Source organism: Orcinus orca, chromosome 7 (assembly GCF_937001465.1).
Source record: "Orcinus orca chromosome 7, mOrcOrc1.1, whole genome shotgun sequence".
Taxonomy (NCBI): Eukaryota; Metazoa; Chordata; class Mammalia; order Artiodactyla; family Delphinidae; genus Orcinus; species Orcinus orca.
In genome coordinates this window covers 83,045,614-83,061,420 of record NC_064565.1, presented here as the reverse complement: position 1 = coordinate 83,061,420, position 15,807 = coordinate 83,045,614, and the positions used below count along the sequence as shown (strand labels likewise).

The window sequence follows — 15,807 nt, the reverse complement described above, 5'->3', positions numbered from 1 at the left end:
AATCAGTTTAGTTTTGGCCAGCTGGTTTTTGTCAGCTATTCAAAAAAATGTCAGAGAGGCCCTCCCTTAAAACTTCCTTCCCAGCAGGAATTCTTTTGACAATGACTTCTGTTTAGGATCTTCCTGTTACCATTCTTTTTTTTTTTTTTTTTTAAGCATCATTGAAGCAAAGAATTGTTCTGTGTTTATATTTTTTTAAGTAATCTTACGTCACCTTGGTTTTAATATCACACCTGTAATTCCAAGGATTAAGATTTTTGATGTTGTTTCTCTTAATAGTATAATTAACACACATACAGCATATAGAACAGAAACCAAAATTTGATTTCAAGGTGAAGGTCATTTCCAGATGCTTTTTAAGCTTAGGAAATCCACTTGCTTCTCACTGTATGATATTATTTTATCTTGTTTTTGTTATTGTAGTCTTCATGTTTACAGTTTAATTTTAATTCAGTTAAGTATAAAACTATCTTGACCTTTGAGGGACTTCCTTGGTGGTCCAGTGGTTAAGAATCTGCCTTCCAATGCAGGGGGACGCAGGTTTGATCCCTGGTCGGAGAGCTAAGATCCCACATGCCATGGGGCAACTAAGCCCACCTGCCGCAACTACTGAGCACTCAGGCCACAACTAGACAGCCCGCATCTAAGATCCGACGCAGCTAAAAATAAAATAAGTAAATAAATATTAAAAAAAACAAACTGTCTTGATCTTTGAAAAAAAATTACCTTCAAGGGAGATGTCATAGATTCACCTAAAACAAGTGGGGGGTTTTTGAAGATTTTTTTTTTTGATATGGACAATTTTCAAAGTCTTTATTGAATTTGTTACGATATTGCTTCTGGTTTTTTTCATGTTTCGGTTTTTTGGCTGCGAGGCATGCGGGATCCCAGCTCCCAGACCAGGGATTGAACCCGCACCCCCTGCCTGCATTGGAAGGCAAAGTCCCAGCCATTGGACCTCCAGGGAAGTCCCCTAAAACAAGTGTTTATTAGGTGATATGTTTTTCCTTCAGCTTCCTACAAGGGTTATTTAAGGTTTTAGATGATCCCAAGAGACACTGAGCATTTACAACTCTTCTTAATTGTATGTTTTTCCTCACAGGGGACCATTTGCCGAAATCTTTGGAAGGATTCTTTATCTATGAAGAAGAAGGCTCTGGAGTTCCAGGATTCAGCAGGAAAGGAAATGATGCCATCGTAGTAGAACAATGGACAGTTATTGAGGTAAACTGAAGTTTTCTGACAATTTGGCTTTACTATTGCATTTAGTTTTACATGTTAAAGGTTTTCATTGCCTAACACATACAGTATTCTTCAAACACATTTTTATTCAATGTTCAGAATTTCATCAGAATGCATCACAAACTTTCAAATTTGTTTAAAGGTGGTTTGTTTTACTCAATGTTCAGCTTTGTTAAAAGATAGCAAAATAATTATCTATACATAAATAACAGTAGATTCCCAAAGATTTAGCATTCTAGTCCTAAACAAATTCCCCTGGCACTGAGATTCTCTTTACACAATGCCATGACAACTAGCTGAAACTGGAAAAAAAAAAAAAAAAATCAGTCAATTTTATACCCAAGCAACCAATGTGACTGACTTTTTTAACCATGTGAATTGACTTTCAAAGGCAAAAATATCCAAAGGTGTTCTTTCTCTCACCAGGCCAAATATGTACACACAGCATTGTCCTTCCTAATCAGAGATGACATTGCTGCTGTTGTTGTGCACTCTGAATTCAGATGTCACCGAATGGACTGCCGTTGAGGTGTACAGACTGAATTCAGGTATACTGTGCTGTGTGCACGAGGCCCTCACTGACAGCCTCTCTCAAGGACACTTCTGCCCTTTCTGGCCTTGCAAAGGTTAGAGAGACATAGGTCATTTTCAAAGAAATTGGAAATCCGGGGTTCCCTGGTGGTGCAGTGGTTAAGAATCCGCCTGCCAATGCAGAGGATGCAGGTTCAAACCCTTGTCCGGGAAGATCCCACATGCCACGGAGCAACTAAGCCTGTGCGCCACAACTACTGAGCCTGAGCTCTAGAGCCCGCAAGCCACAATTACCGAAGCCTGTGTGCCTAGAGCCCATGCTCCGCAACAAGAGAAGCCACCACAATGAGAAGACCGCGCACCGCAACAAAGAGTAGCCCCCGCTCACCACAACCAGAGAAAGCCCGCGCGCAGCAACGAAGACCCAACAGAGCCAAAAATAAAATTAATTAATTAAAAAAAAAAAAGAAAAAGAAACTGGAAATCCCATTGAGGGGGAAAAAAGGATTTGGGGTAAGAGATAAAGCTCCAAGTAAGAATCAATTCCAAGTGAGTAAAAAGCAGTGAAGATTCTCTGCTCTTCTCACCTTTCACTCCCCAGTGCTCACTCTCTATTCCTGTCCTCACTCCCAGCCCCTACACCAGTGTTTCTGAAAGTGTATGGACTCTACTTGGATCCAAATCACCCAGGGAGCTTTTTAAAATGCAGATTCCCAGAGCCCCCCCATATTAAAGTTTGATGCCCAAGCAAGACCGAGGGAAGGTAGGCCCCAACCTTAGAGAACCACATGGAAACCTCTCTCCGCTCCGATCCCCAGTGTTTCTAACTTGGTTGAATGGTTGGAAGGCAGAGGGAGCAGAAAAGAAGCCCAGGAAGACTGCAGCCGGTGAAATTGCACTTAATGGAGCGTGAACTCCCCTTGTCCTAACACTTCTCACCCTCATTGTCATCACTTGTGTAGCTGGTTATCTTTGTCACTAGACTATGAACTCTGTGCTTATTCACACAGGGCTGTGAAATCAAAACGGATTATGGCCCTCTCCTGCACACTCTGGCTGAGTTTGGATGGCTCCTGACAAGCGTGTTGCCCACACCTATACTGAGACATGACAGGTAATGCCGAAAGTATCCTGACACACTCTCATCTCCTTGTCAAATAGAGTTCATCTGTTAGATAATTCAACCTAACAATGCTCATTTAATGCCTACAAAAAGCGTTTCACTGAACTTCTAATCTGATTTCATGTGCCTTGGAGATCAGCAAATCTAACGCCCTCGAGTTATATACATCCCTCAGTATTCATGAGGGATCTGTTCCAGGACCCCCATGGATACCAAAATCCGGGATGCTCAAGTCCCTTATATAAAGTGGCATAGTATTTGCATAGAACCTGCACACATCCTCCCGTATACATTCAATCATCTCTAGATTACTTATAGTACCTACACAATGTAAATGCTATGTACATAGTTGCTGGAAAATTCAAGTTTTGCTTTTTGGAACTTTCTGGAACTGTTTTCTCAAATATTTTCCATTCAGCAGTTGGCTGAATCTGAACTGCAGATACAGAGGGCTGACTGTGTATGTACAAGCTATTAATTGCATCTCCTTCCCAAGGGCATATGAGTTCATGAGGACAGAGCCAGAGCAGGGGCAAGGTAGACCAACTCCCAACTCAGTGCTGCTTCCAGCACTCAGAAGGCTGCCTCTCCCCTCAAAGACTGTACTACTATACCTTCTTTTTTCCAACTTGAGATTCCGATTCTTCCCTAGCGTGAAGATTGGGCTGATGTGAATCTGCAAACAGAAAATGCAGCCCCTCTGTAGGACCCTTTGTCCTGCTCTTCTGCCCTGCGTGTGTGAAACTGTCTTCAGGCCAGCACGCAGCTGGGGTTAGGGAGGCAGCAAGGCCCAGAGCGTGGCATGGAGAGGCGTCAGTGCTTCCGCTTCCATTCCTCCCCTCCAGTGTGGGGGGTTAGCTTTCCCCTGAGGCATGGACTTGTCAGCTATTTCCACTAAAATAAATACCTACATTAGAGCCAAAATGCCAACACTTCACAAATATTGGCTTTTTCTTTTCTCCTTTTCCTGAGAAAGGAAAAGACTGAGTTGTTATTTTTTGTCTGTTTGTCTGGAAAGAGAGAGAGACCAATTAAGCCCTCTGTATAAAGTGCTTTGCTGTGCCTTGGGCTCAGAAATGTTCCCTCTGCCCTCTGCAACATCCCTCTGCAACATCCCTGCAATGTTCCCTCTGCAACATCCAGAAAATGACTGACTGCCAAGGCTGCCCTGCCTGGCTGGTACTACCTGCAGAGGACAGTATAGTAGAGGACAGTACAGTAGAGGACAATAAAGGGCCTTCCCTTTAAGCAGAGTCGACCACGGTTTAACATTGATTGTCACGTAGAGCTAAGGGAAGCAGCTCCCCTTTCCTCAGTCTCATCTACCCTTTAGTTTAGCAATTTTACCCCTGGCCAGTAACCCTACCTCCCCACAGACTTTAAAAACATTTGATGGACATGGCTCTATAATAAAGCCACACCTTCTTCAGGTGGAGAGAGGGATAAGAATGGATACAGAGTAAAGACACTCAAGCTTTAAAAGGAGGGGTTAGAAGTAAGCAAAGCAATTAATCTGCTTTTCTTCTCAGAGATTTATTGGTAACTGTTCTCAAACTGTGAGTGACAACTCTCTGAATTATTACCCAACTTTTAAAAATCTGTGACATACCTGTCAGATCACAGTACAGCAGTAATTCTCAAGATCTGGTCTTCAGACCAAGCTATATGAATGCTCTGAAGTACCTAGGAACACACCCATGCCAGAGGCTCATCCCAGAGGGACAGTCAGAAGCTTTGAGGGTAGGGTCCGTGAATCTCCATTTTCACAAGCTTCAGAAGCTCAGCAACATTTGAGGATCTTTGCAGGAGGGAGAGAAAGAAATCCCACTCCGCTGCCGCCCCTCATCTTCCCTCTGCCAAGCCACTGGTCTATCCCACTCCCTACCCTCCCTCCGAATAACTTGTGTATTTGGCCTCCTCACCTCTTTTCGGTGGTTCTCCTAGGTGTACATTTAGGGTTTCATTGGCCCATTACAGTTAACCGTTTCTAAAAGTGCTCTGAGTTCTGAACCTTTCATGTTCCTTTTTCCCCAATGAAAAATATATTTTTCATTCCTCCCTCCTATCCACTCAGGGCTTCTGTTCCCATGAGTCTAAATATTTCCTAAAGTGACGTGAATGACTCACTAGGCACTAGGTTAGACGGCAAGACTAACAGGCTGGATGCTGAGCCATAGAACACGGGCTGGCACTCCTTGAGCATCTCCTGCTTGGTTTGGGAATGAGAACAAGACTGAGACCAAAGGTGGGAAGGAAGAGGTCTCAAGTATACTGTGATGGGGAAGGGTGGTGGAGCCTGGAGCCATGCTTGGCTTGACCACCTTGTCCTGCGTGTCAAACTGCGTAAGGTCACAGGCTGGACCAAGTGATTAGGCGGCTCACTGGAGTGAGGAGTGGCTGTATGTTATCCTTGGAGCAGAGGTAGCACCACTGCCTCACCACCATTCCCAACTTCTTCAGTACCCCTGGTATCCACCAAGACACCGTGGAGGCAGAGTGGACCTTTCAGGCCCTCCTTGTGAAGACTCATCTTATGTGCAATTAAAATAGCAAAGGGGCAGGAATTCCCTGGCCGTCCAGTGGTTAGGACTCAGCACTTTCACTGTGGTGGCCCAGGTTCAATCCCTGGTCAGGGAACTTGGGTCCCAAAAGCCGTGCGGGGCACAGCCAAAAAAGAAAAAAAAAATTAGCAAAGGGGCTACCAGGACCCTCCAAGGCCCTGCAGCTAGCAGCCTCATCACCTAGCCCCACCCACCAGTGTCTGGCACAAGCCTCCACACAAGGCAGGGCCTTTTTATTCTTGTCCAAATATGCTGACCCTATGACAGTCACATGCTGGTCTTAGCTGCTCCAGTGCACACAGGATAGGAATCACCTTCAGCCAGGTCATCTTTTTTTTTTTTTTAACATGGGAAGTAAACATTTCTCAACATTTAATACCACTATATATAATAACTATAAAATAACCAATGATAAAAGGCTGATACATATTTTTCCAGACTCTTCTCTAATCTAGAAGGTTGTGAATTCTTAAGAGCCAGCATCCAGAAGAACTGACCCTGATACTGTGAACTATGGAACATTTTTCTGGTAAACTGCAAGAGTCCTGCCAGGGGACCCCTCAGGGATGCAGGGCTATAGGGCAGGTACCACAATACTTTCCACCACAACTTTTTTGTGCAGATGATATCAGGTAAAAAGGAACACCGAGGGCAACTTCTGGTAAACCCTTTTTTGCACCATAGTCCTGTCCTGCGGAATTTGGGGTTTGAGACATGGTTTTCTTCTCTTTTTCCTCTTCATCCATTTTGTCCCCTTGCTGCAGCTCCATGTCTTTATTTGTCTTATTTTTCCCTTTAATACACTCTTCAGATGGACTGATTCCTTCTTCAAAGATGGTTTATCATTTCTGTGAGTTCATGGACCACAACCAGCATTCTTTCATGAGCCAGGTCATCTTTAAATGTAAATAAAAATATTACGTGTGGGCTTCCCTGGTGGCGCAGTGGTTGAGAATCCTCCTGCCGATGCAGGGGACACGAGTTCGTGCCCCGGTCCGGGAAGATCTCACATGCCGCGGAGCGGCTGGGCCCGTGAGCCATGGCCGCTGAGCCTGCGCATCCGGAGCCTGTGCTCCGCAACGGGAGAGGCCACAAGAGTGAGAGGCCCGCGTACCACACACACACACAAAAAAATTACATGCAGTTCATCTTGGTCCAGGTGGGGGATATTGCCTGAAAGTTTTTAGTTTCTGAAACTAGAAGAATGGTCCAGGCTTTGAGCTAAGCAGATCTCATTTGAATTACACCTTCACCATTTACCAGCCATATGATTTTGGGAACCTCTTTGAGTCTCAATTTCCTCATCTGGAAAATGATACAATATCAACCTCACTGGATTATCTTGATGATTAAGCAAGATAATGCAGGGCCTGTGCATACTAGGCTAATAAATTAGAGCTATTAGACAGGATTTAATCCTTTCGCAGAACCAGAATCCCTAAGAAGTTGAAGCCAATTGTAAAAGCATGATGGCTTGGCCTGTCCTAAATCAGGATATTTCAGAAAATGTCAGTACTGTAGTTCACTGTATACAAAATCATCACTGAGTATTACAAGTCAATAAAAGGGACAGAAATAAATAATGATGCTATAAAGATACATGCTTACACGTTATGCTCATACCCAGAGAAACTAATGTTATCATCTTTCTTTTTGGGCCCACATGTCTTAAAACATAACTTAGAACTACTGCCAGTGAAAACTTTCTTCCTTAAATATTTTTGACTCATATAAAACAAAAATGTCTTAAGTCATTTCAATTTTTTCTACTCTTCTGTCACCTAAGCCAAAACTTGAATGGTCTCTACGTAATGTATTTTCCTCTCATTTCTTTCCTTACGCAAATATATCCTGTTAGATATAGAAAACAAACTTGTGGTTATCAAAGGGAAGAGGGAAAGAGGGAGGAACAAATTAGGCTTATGGGATTAACAGATACAAACTGTTACATTTAAAATAGATAAGCAACAGGGATATACCGTATAGCACAGGGAATTATACCTGTTACCCGAAAACTGGGTTCGCCTCCTGGTAGGTGTCAAGCCAAAATATACAACCAAGCCAAGATCAGGAGAAGGAAGGATTTATTACTTGCAGCAAGTAAGGAGAACATGGGGGATCTTTCCCAAAGCAGTGTTCCCCCGAACAGCAAAACTAGGGGAGTTTCAAGCTAAGGGTACATGTGTGTTCATGAAGGGGCTGGAGCAGAGGAGAATTCTGCATAGAATTGGGGGGAAGGTTAACCAGAGTTTAAGCTTTAGTTGATTGACATCACAAGAGTCAGAAAAGGTCAATGTCATCATTCCTTAGGTTCTGACCAGGCTGAGGTCATAGCCTGTAGTTACCATACTCCACCTGGGTGGGGCCTTAGTTCCTGCAGAACTCAAAGATCTGTATAAGATTGTTATGGACATCCCTTGAGGAGGACCTAGGACTGTTTTGTTGCTGAATTCTTGTTTCATGACTGCTTTTCATTTGTTCCTGCATTCCTTTTTTCCCTTAAGGTCATTATTTGCTGAGACCTGTTCAAGGGCAAGCATTGCGGACAGGCTTAGATCACAAAATGGCCTCTCTTATGTCAAGAAAGTTGTGCCTGGTTCTCTTTTTCTGGGGACCCCCCAACCACCCTATCTGCTCACATACTCATTATTTTGTAATAACCTATAATGGAATGTAATCCACAAAAACACTAAATCACTGTCTGTACACCTGAAACTAACACAGTATTATAAAGCAACTAGACTTCAATAAAAACAAACAAATACATCCTGTTATCAGATTGCAGAAAGTTGTTTTCCCAGAGTGTCCTTTAGGTTAAGGTTGTTGGCTCCATTACCTTAGGCAAGATCATACCACTGAGGTTTAAAGCTGTGTTACCATGGAAACATCAAGATGTGGTAATCTGATACCACTACCTTATTCAAGGGTTATTGTTATCAGCCCTGAAAACTTGCCAGAATCCCTTTTTAATCCTTATCACTATATAATTAACTATACAAATAGGCCCAATCCTTTTCAAAAAAATCAAGGTGAAAATTTACATTAAATTCTTCAGGGCAAATCTGGTAGAGGATCAAATTAGCTGAACAAGCAGCTAATATTGCTGACCTTAAAATAATCTCCAGAAGAAAATGGAAGGAGAAGCCAAAGTTCCCTCTGTTTGGCCACCTCAGATCAGCTCCCCTCTCCCCAGTAATAATCTGGGGTGGGCAGGGAATGGGGAATGTGCATTTTAACAAGAATACAAGGTGATTCTGATGCACGTGCAGAAATATGGAATTATAACCTAACATTGAAAGAGAAAGCATTTTAGAACACAAGATAGAAGAAAAGTGTACACCCTCATTTATATCTCAGAAGACAGAATTTAAAGGCGGGGGCTTTTGGTACAATAAATCAAGTTATACTGTACAGAGAATATTAAATAGCCTAGTCATAGGGCTTCCCTGATGGCGCAGTGGTTGAGAATCTGCCTGCTAATGCAGGGGACATGGGTTCGAGCCCTGGTCTGGGAGGATCCCACATGCCGCAGAGCAACTGGGCCCGTGAGGCACAACTACTGAGCCTGTGCGTCTGGAGCCTGTGCTCCGCAACAAGAGAGGCCGTGATAGTGAGAGGCCCGCACACCGCGATGAAGAGTGGCCCCCGCTCGCCGCAACTAGAGAAAGCCCTCGCACAGAAACGAAGACCCGACACAGCCAAAAAAAAAAAAAAAAAATCTAGTCATAAAGGACAAGATGTGAACAACAAAAAGAGAAAATCCTCTGCTCACTGTGGTGTCAGGCGCCCCGCCCCCTCTTCCATTTTCTGCAGCCCCTGAGGGAAAAGGCTCCACAGCTCTGTGGTCACCACAGGTCAGAAGCACTAGAAGTCTTTGCAGTTATTTGAGACACTTAAGTGCACAAATAAGTTCCTCTAAGTCCCAAGTGGCAGCCAAGGCAGGAATTGCTTATTTATATACAGTAGAGGGAGAGTCGAGGGTTTCACGTTTGGTCCATTTTCATGACAGTCTCTTCCCTTTCTAATTTAACTTCTGTGGACAGAGTATTATGTAATTCCATTGTGAGTTAAGCTTGTAGCAATCTTGCAGTGAGCAGCATTTTTATAAGGCCCACGTTTTTTAAGAAATAGTCAATTTGTCTATTACATATACTTCTAGTTACCACACTTCTTTATCTGAACTTAAATTTCTAACATTTTGTCAGGAGGAGGGGATGGGAGGAGCTAAATTGTGGAAGTGCCTTTTTTTGTCTTTAACACGTGCACTGATACCTGAGAAACAAATGAAGATCATAAGGCAAAGGAACTTGGACTAGCTTACAAAGGTGCAAGCTAAACTTTAATTTTATAATTCTACTTTTAAAAAGTAAAGTTTATTTGATATTTTTAAAATAAATTTATTTATTTTTAATTTTTGGCTGCATTGGGTCTTCGTTGCTACTTGTGGGCTTTCTCTAGTTGCAGCGAGCGGGGGCTACTCTTCGTTGCGGTGCGCGGGCTTCTCACTATCACGGCCTCTCTTGTTGCGGAGCACGGGCTCTAGGCGCATCAGCTTCAGTAGTTGTGGCTCACGGGCTCTAGAGCACAGGCTCAGTAGTTGGTGGCACACTGGCTTAGTTGCTCCGCAGCATGTGGGATCTTCCCAGACCAGGGCTCGAACCCATGTCCCCCGCAGTGGCAGGCAGACTCCTAACCACTGCACCACCAGGGAAGCCCTACTTCATATTTTAAAAGCAGGATTTTACTCATTTATTTCTAAGTTGTGTTACCGAGCCAAGGGCTCATGTGCCCATGGTGCAGAAAGCCAAGCTAACAGCAGATGTTTGCAGCAAAGTAAGAGTTTATTTGCAGGGTGCTAAGCAAGGAGAACATGCTCCAAAGACCCGAACTCCCCGATGGCTTTCAGGCAAGGGTTTTGTTTTGTTTTGTTTTTGCGGTACGCGGGCCTCTCACTGTTGTGGCCTCTCCCGTTGCAGAGCACAGGCTCCGGACGCGCAGGCTCAGCGGCCGTGGCTCATGGGCCCAGCCGCTCCGCGGCATGTGGGATCTTCCCGGACCGGGGCACGAACCCGTGTTCTCTGCATCGGCAGGCAGACTCTCAACCACTGCGCCACCAGGGAAGCCCACAGGCAAGGGTTTTAAAGACAGTGTTAGGAGAGAGGGTTGTAGGATGCATGATCAGCTCGTGGACATTCTGATTGGTTGGTGGTGAGGTAACAGGGCGATGTTTTGGGAATCTCAACCTTCTGGTTCCAACCAGTCTGGGGTCTCCCTGCTTGTGGTCAGCATGTGGCCACTATCCTCCACCTGGGTGGGGGGTCTTAATTTCTACAGAACAACTTAAAGATATGCATCAGATATCCCTTCTGGAAGAACTAAGAGTCCTGTGCCTCTTGTCCTAATCTTTAACTGCTTGTGTCTGATCTCTAGAACTCAGGAAAGACCTAGAAAACTAAAGCCTTTTGTTCTACAAACAAGAAACAGGGGACACAGAGGGGCTTTTGTACCTAAAAGGCCCCACAGGGTCCTGCTTGGTTTCAACCCCCCTTTTCTTTTTATTTTACAGATTTTATTTATTTATTTGTTTGTTTGTTTGTTTTTTGGCTGTATTGGGTCTTCATTGCTGGGCACGGACTTTCTCTAGTTGGGGCAAGCGGGGGCTACTCTTTGTTGTGGTTCACGGGCTTCTCATTGCGGTGGCTTCTCTTGTTGCAGAGCACGGGCTCTAGGTGCGTGGGCTTCAGTAGTTGAGGCACGTGGGCTTCAGTAGTTGTGGCACGTGGGCTTCAGCAGTTGTGGCTCACGGGCTCTAGAGCACAGGCTCAGTAGTTGTGGCGCACAGGCTTAGTTGCTCTGTGGCATGTGGGATCTTCCCGGACCAGGGCTCGAAGCTGTGTCCCCTGCATTGGCAGGAGGATTCTTAACCACTGTGCCACCAGGGAAGCCCCCCTGCCCCTTTCCTTGATATGCCTCAATCCTGAGGGGAACAGGGTTGGGACAAGAAAACGAATGAAGTTTTGGGTAGAGAAATTAATCATAAACTCAGTAAGGGAACTCAGTTTTAAACCATGGCAATTAATTAATGTATAAGATGATGCAAAACTAATCAGAAAATACAAATTAACCTAACAATTTTGTTTTCTCTAGTCTAATGGATTTTGAAGCCATATATGGAATCTGTTTACAAGATGTTTATTTCACAAGTGACTAAGCACTTGCAAATAAGCCACTCATTTGAAACCAGCTCAGTTTGTATTCAAACCGATTCACGTTCTTGCATTTTATTTTAAACAAAGTTCTTTCAGTTCAACTCAAATATTTATTGAGTGCCTGGTATGTATAAGGCAATATTTTACCTGCTCCAGGGGCAGACCCTGGCTTCCAGGAACTCATAATCTACTTGGAGAGACAATACAGTCACAAATAACGAATGTGGAACAGTGGTCTAGAGCATATATTCTCAATAGAGGTGACATTACCACAAGGGGGTGAAAACTGGTTATGGGGGAGGTGAAAAAATCTTAGATATTACAAAGGTTTGTGGCTCTCCAGAAGGTCACAGTACATAGACATATACATGGCATATCTTTGTTATTAAAATTTAATGGGGCAAGGGGAAGGAATTCGGGAGAAAATGTATAAAAAGTTTCCTTGGGGAAGCAATAATGAAAAAAGTTGAGTGTAAGGCAGGTGAATATGGTAGAGGACATTAGTGAAAGAGGAGAGGAGGTCTGTGGAGGCTGAGAAGTCTGAGGTGCAGGCACCGTTACGAAAGAATAGAGCTTCCAAAAGTAGTTTTAGAGAGAATATTTCTGGTGGCAGATAGGGCTAACCAGGAACAATAAATAGGTGTCATCTCACACAGCAGCACTGGTCTGTGGGTAGTGGCTGCCTAAACACCATAAAAACAAGGATTCTAAAACCAGGATCAGCAGAAAAGAATGTGATCAGTTAATGATGTCTGCTATGAGCACAGAAGATGTAAAGTGGAAGTATGAATACCACAAAGTATCTCCTCTTTCTGGCAACCATAAGCACATAGCATAGTCAGCAAAGTGCAGGATATATTCAAGGAAAAGTAGGTACAGGTGAATGAATTCTTAAAGACCTCTCCTAATTTAAAACTCATAGGTCTAACAAAAAAGAAACAGACTCACACAGATACAGAGAACTAGTGGATACCAGTAAGGAGAGGGGACGGCGAGGGGGAAGGGGGGGGGAGGGGCAAGATAAAGGTAGGGGATTAAGAGGTACAACTACGACGTATAAAATAAATAAGTTGCAAGGATATATTGTACAGCACAAGGAATATAGCCAAGTTATTTTATAATAACTATAAATGGAGGATAGCCTTTAAAAATTGTGAATCACTATGTTGTACACCTGAAACTTATATTGTACATCAACTATACCTCAATTTAAAAAAAAGTAGAATTCAATACAGATTTTACCAAAACAATAAATGTAAAAGGGGAGGGAGAATTTTTATCATGTATAAATCCACAACCATTCTCCTACATATCAGCATTACATATACTCTTAAAACAATTTTGTTAATAAAACACACATATAGAAAGTGCATAAAACACAAATGTGCATAATTATAATTCTACAAACACTTGCGTAATTACCACCGGGCAAGACAGAGAACATTGCTGGCACCCTAGAAGTACCCCATGTGTTTCCCTATCACACCCACTCCCTTCACGCAGAGGCAATATTACCCCAACGTTTAAGATAATCACTTCCTTATCTTGCCTAATAGTCTTACCACTCACCTTTGAATCCCTAAACAGTACGATTTAGTTTTGCCTGTTTTGAATTTTTAAAAATGGAATTATATATATTCTTCCACATGTTGCCTCTTTCACTTAACATTGTAAGATTACAAACAACTATGTATAAAATAAATAAGCAACAAGGATATATTGTGCAGCACAGGGAAATATAGCCACTGTTTTGTAGTAACTTTAAATGGAGTACAACCTATAAAAATATTGAATTGCTATGTTGTGCACCTGAAACTAACATAATATTGTCATATAATCAACTATACTTCAATAAATAAAATAATAAAATTTTAAAAATTCAATTAAAAAGAAAAGCATTGTAAGATTTATCCATGTTGTGTGTAGGTATGAGTTTCTCCAGGGTGTAGACCAGGAAGTGGAATTGCTGGCTCACAGGGCACTTCTTTAGCTTTATTAGATATAAATGCCAGACTCTTTCCAAGTTGAATATTGCAGCTAACTCTCCCACCAGCAGGATGTGAAAGTTCCCATTGCTCCAACAAAAAATTGGTCATACTTTTAAATTTTGTCATTCTGGTAACTGTATAGATAGTATGATCTCAGGGTGGTTTTAGTTTGTATTTACCAAATTGCTACTAAAATTGAGCTCATTTTCATATGTCTATTGACCACTGAGATTTTTCTTTTGTCAAGTACCTGTTTAAATCTTTTGCCCACATTTAAAATTGTACTTATAGGAGTTTTTAAATAGATGTTGGATGAGACTTAATTTATTTGCTACATGTGTTGCAATGATCTCTCTGATTCTGTGGCTTGTCTTTTTACTCTTTATGATGTCTTTCGATTAGCAGAAGTTTTTAATTTTAAAATATGCAAATATATCAATTTTTACCCTTTTTGGTGTATTGTTTAAGAAATCTCTCCCTTCACTGAAGCAATGGGGGGAGGCAAGGAGTGAATTGTTTTTAAATTTGGGCATAACATGGGACATTTTAATTTTTTTAATTAACATAAAATTTTGTAAGCTAGAGTTGTTATAGGCTGATGTGCCTGAGTAATACGTTTTGTGAGGAGGAGAAGGAAGAGCTAAATCTTAAAAGATTCATACTGAGTGTCAATGAGCTTCGCAGAGGTAAAAAGACCTAGGAAGCCTTTTGTCTTCTCTATTCTTGTGTCCCCTTTCCCTTGACTATTCTCTCTGGAAGATATTCTTAATTCTGAGATATTTTCCTCCCACTTAACCCACCCCACATTTCATTAAATGAATGGAGGAACTGGAGGGAAATCCCATTTGCTGTGCTCCTTCCAGTGACAGGCACGGTAGAGGCTCTTCATACACACTGACTTATTTAACCATCACAAAGGCCCTGATAGGAAATGTAAGAGAATTTTGAAACTTTGCCAAAGTCACCAGCTATGAGGTGGTATCGTCGGCTATTGTAGTGTCAACTGGAAAAAAAAACCCAACATGAAATGAGAGCTGTGAGTTTCAGTTTTATTTGGGGACTTACTAAGGACTCTAGCCCAGGATACAGTCTCTCAAAGAGCTCTGAGGAACTGCTCCCAAGAGGTGAGGCGGGCAGGTCAGTATATATTTGTTGGTTTGGAGAAGGGTCACGTGCAATCAGACACACATCAGGTAGAAGGTTAGTCATGAGGAACAGGTATCTCAGTTAATGACATTAGATCTTTTCTAAGTATGGGAAGATGTAAGAATCCAGGTTCATAAAAAAATTTCTCCTGAAATATTTCTAGCTATGTAAGGGCTTGTTTTTCCAGAGCACCGAGTGCCTTCACCGGAATTCCTTTCACGGTGAATTGTAGGTTAGCGGCTGCAGTGGCTAGTGACTTGATTCTTGTAGAACTGGGTGGTGGGCAACATTCTTTGTTTTACAGTAGAGTTGAGACTTGAACCCAGGGCTCATCTGGTTCCAAAGCCACTGGCCTTTCGAGTATCCTCCCAGCCTCCCAAATAAACCAGCCTGTTCTATACACCGCTAGTCCCTACCTGTGTCATAACTGATGTCTCCTGATGATTCAAGTTGTTCCCAAAAGTTAGGATATATTTCATAACAAGTCTTTTCTTCTAATCAGAGATTGAGTCAAACTAAAATAAGATTAGACTAGAAGCAGTCTTTTTAAAATAAAGATAAAAAAGAAGCCGTCTCTCATTACCACTTTGTGGGAAGATTTGCGGTTTCTCAAAATTCAATAGTATCAGTAAGTTTGGGGTTTTCAAATGGTGTGGGGTTGACCACTAGGGCCAGAGTTTCAATGTTGCATTTGTTTTCCAGAAAAGGAGCTCAGCATAAAATGCAGCTAATAGTGAGGTTTTGTTTGGGTTTTTTGCATAATAAAAGTCGTAACTGAGCAACATTAACTACAGACACTCCTCCCCATAAATCCATGGAGACTGTGAAAAGCATTTCAGAGAAATCCAAACCCCAAGTAGTCTTTGGCAAGGGGTAATTTGCCATGATGGTAGTTAAATAAGGAGAATATTGAGTAGCTGACTACAAAGAAGCATCTGAAAATGAAAATAGCTGTGGCTGAAGTCCCTCAATGGAAAGTGTATATAAAATTTCTCACACGTGGCAGC

At 42.4% G+C, this 15,807-nt stretch overlaps 1 protein-coding gene across 1 annotated transcript in view; it reads left to right on the top strand.

Moving 5' to 3' along the window:
• The window catches only part of RFTN2 (raftlin family member 2), a 61,842-nt gene that overhangs the window by 30,643 nt on the left and 15,392 nt on the right, over positions 1-15,807 (top strand). The window contains exons 6-7 of the mRNA XM_012532604.3: positions 1,103-1,224; positions 2,784-2,887. Of these exons, the coding sequence (XP_012388058.1) occupies positions 1,103-1,224; positions 2,784-2,887 (226 nt within the window). The remainder of the gene's footprint in view (positions 1-1,102; positions 1,225-2,783; positions 2,888-15,807) is intronic.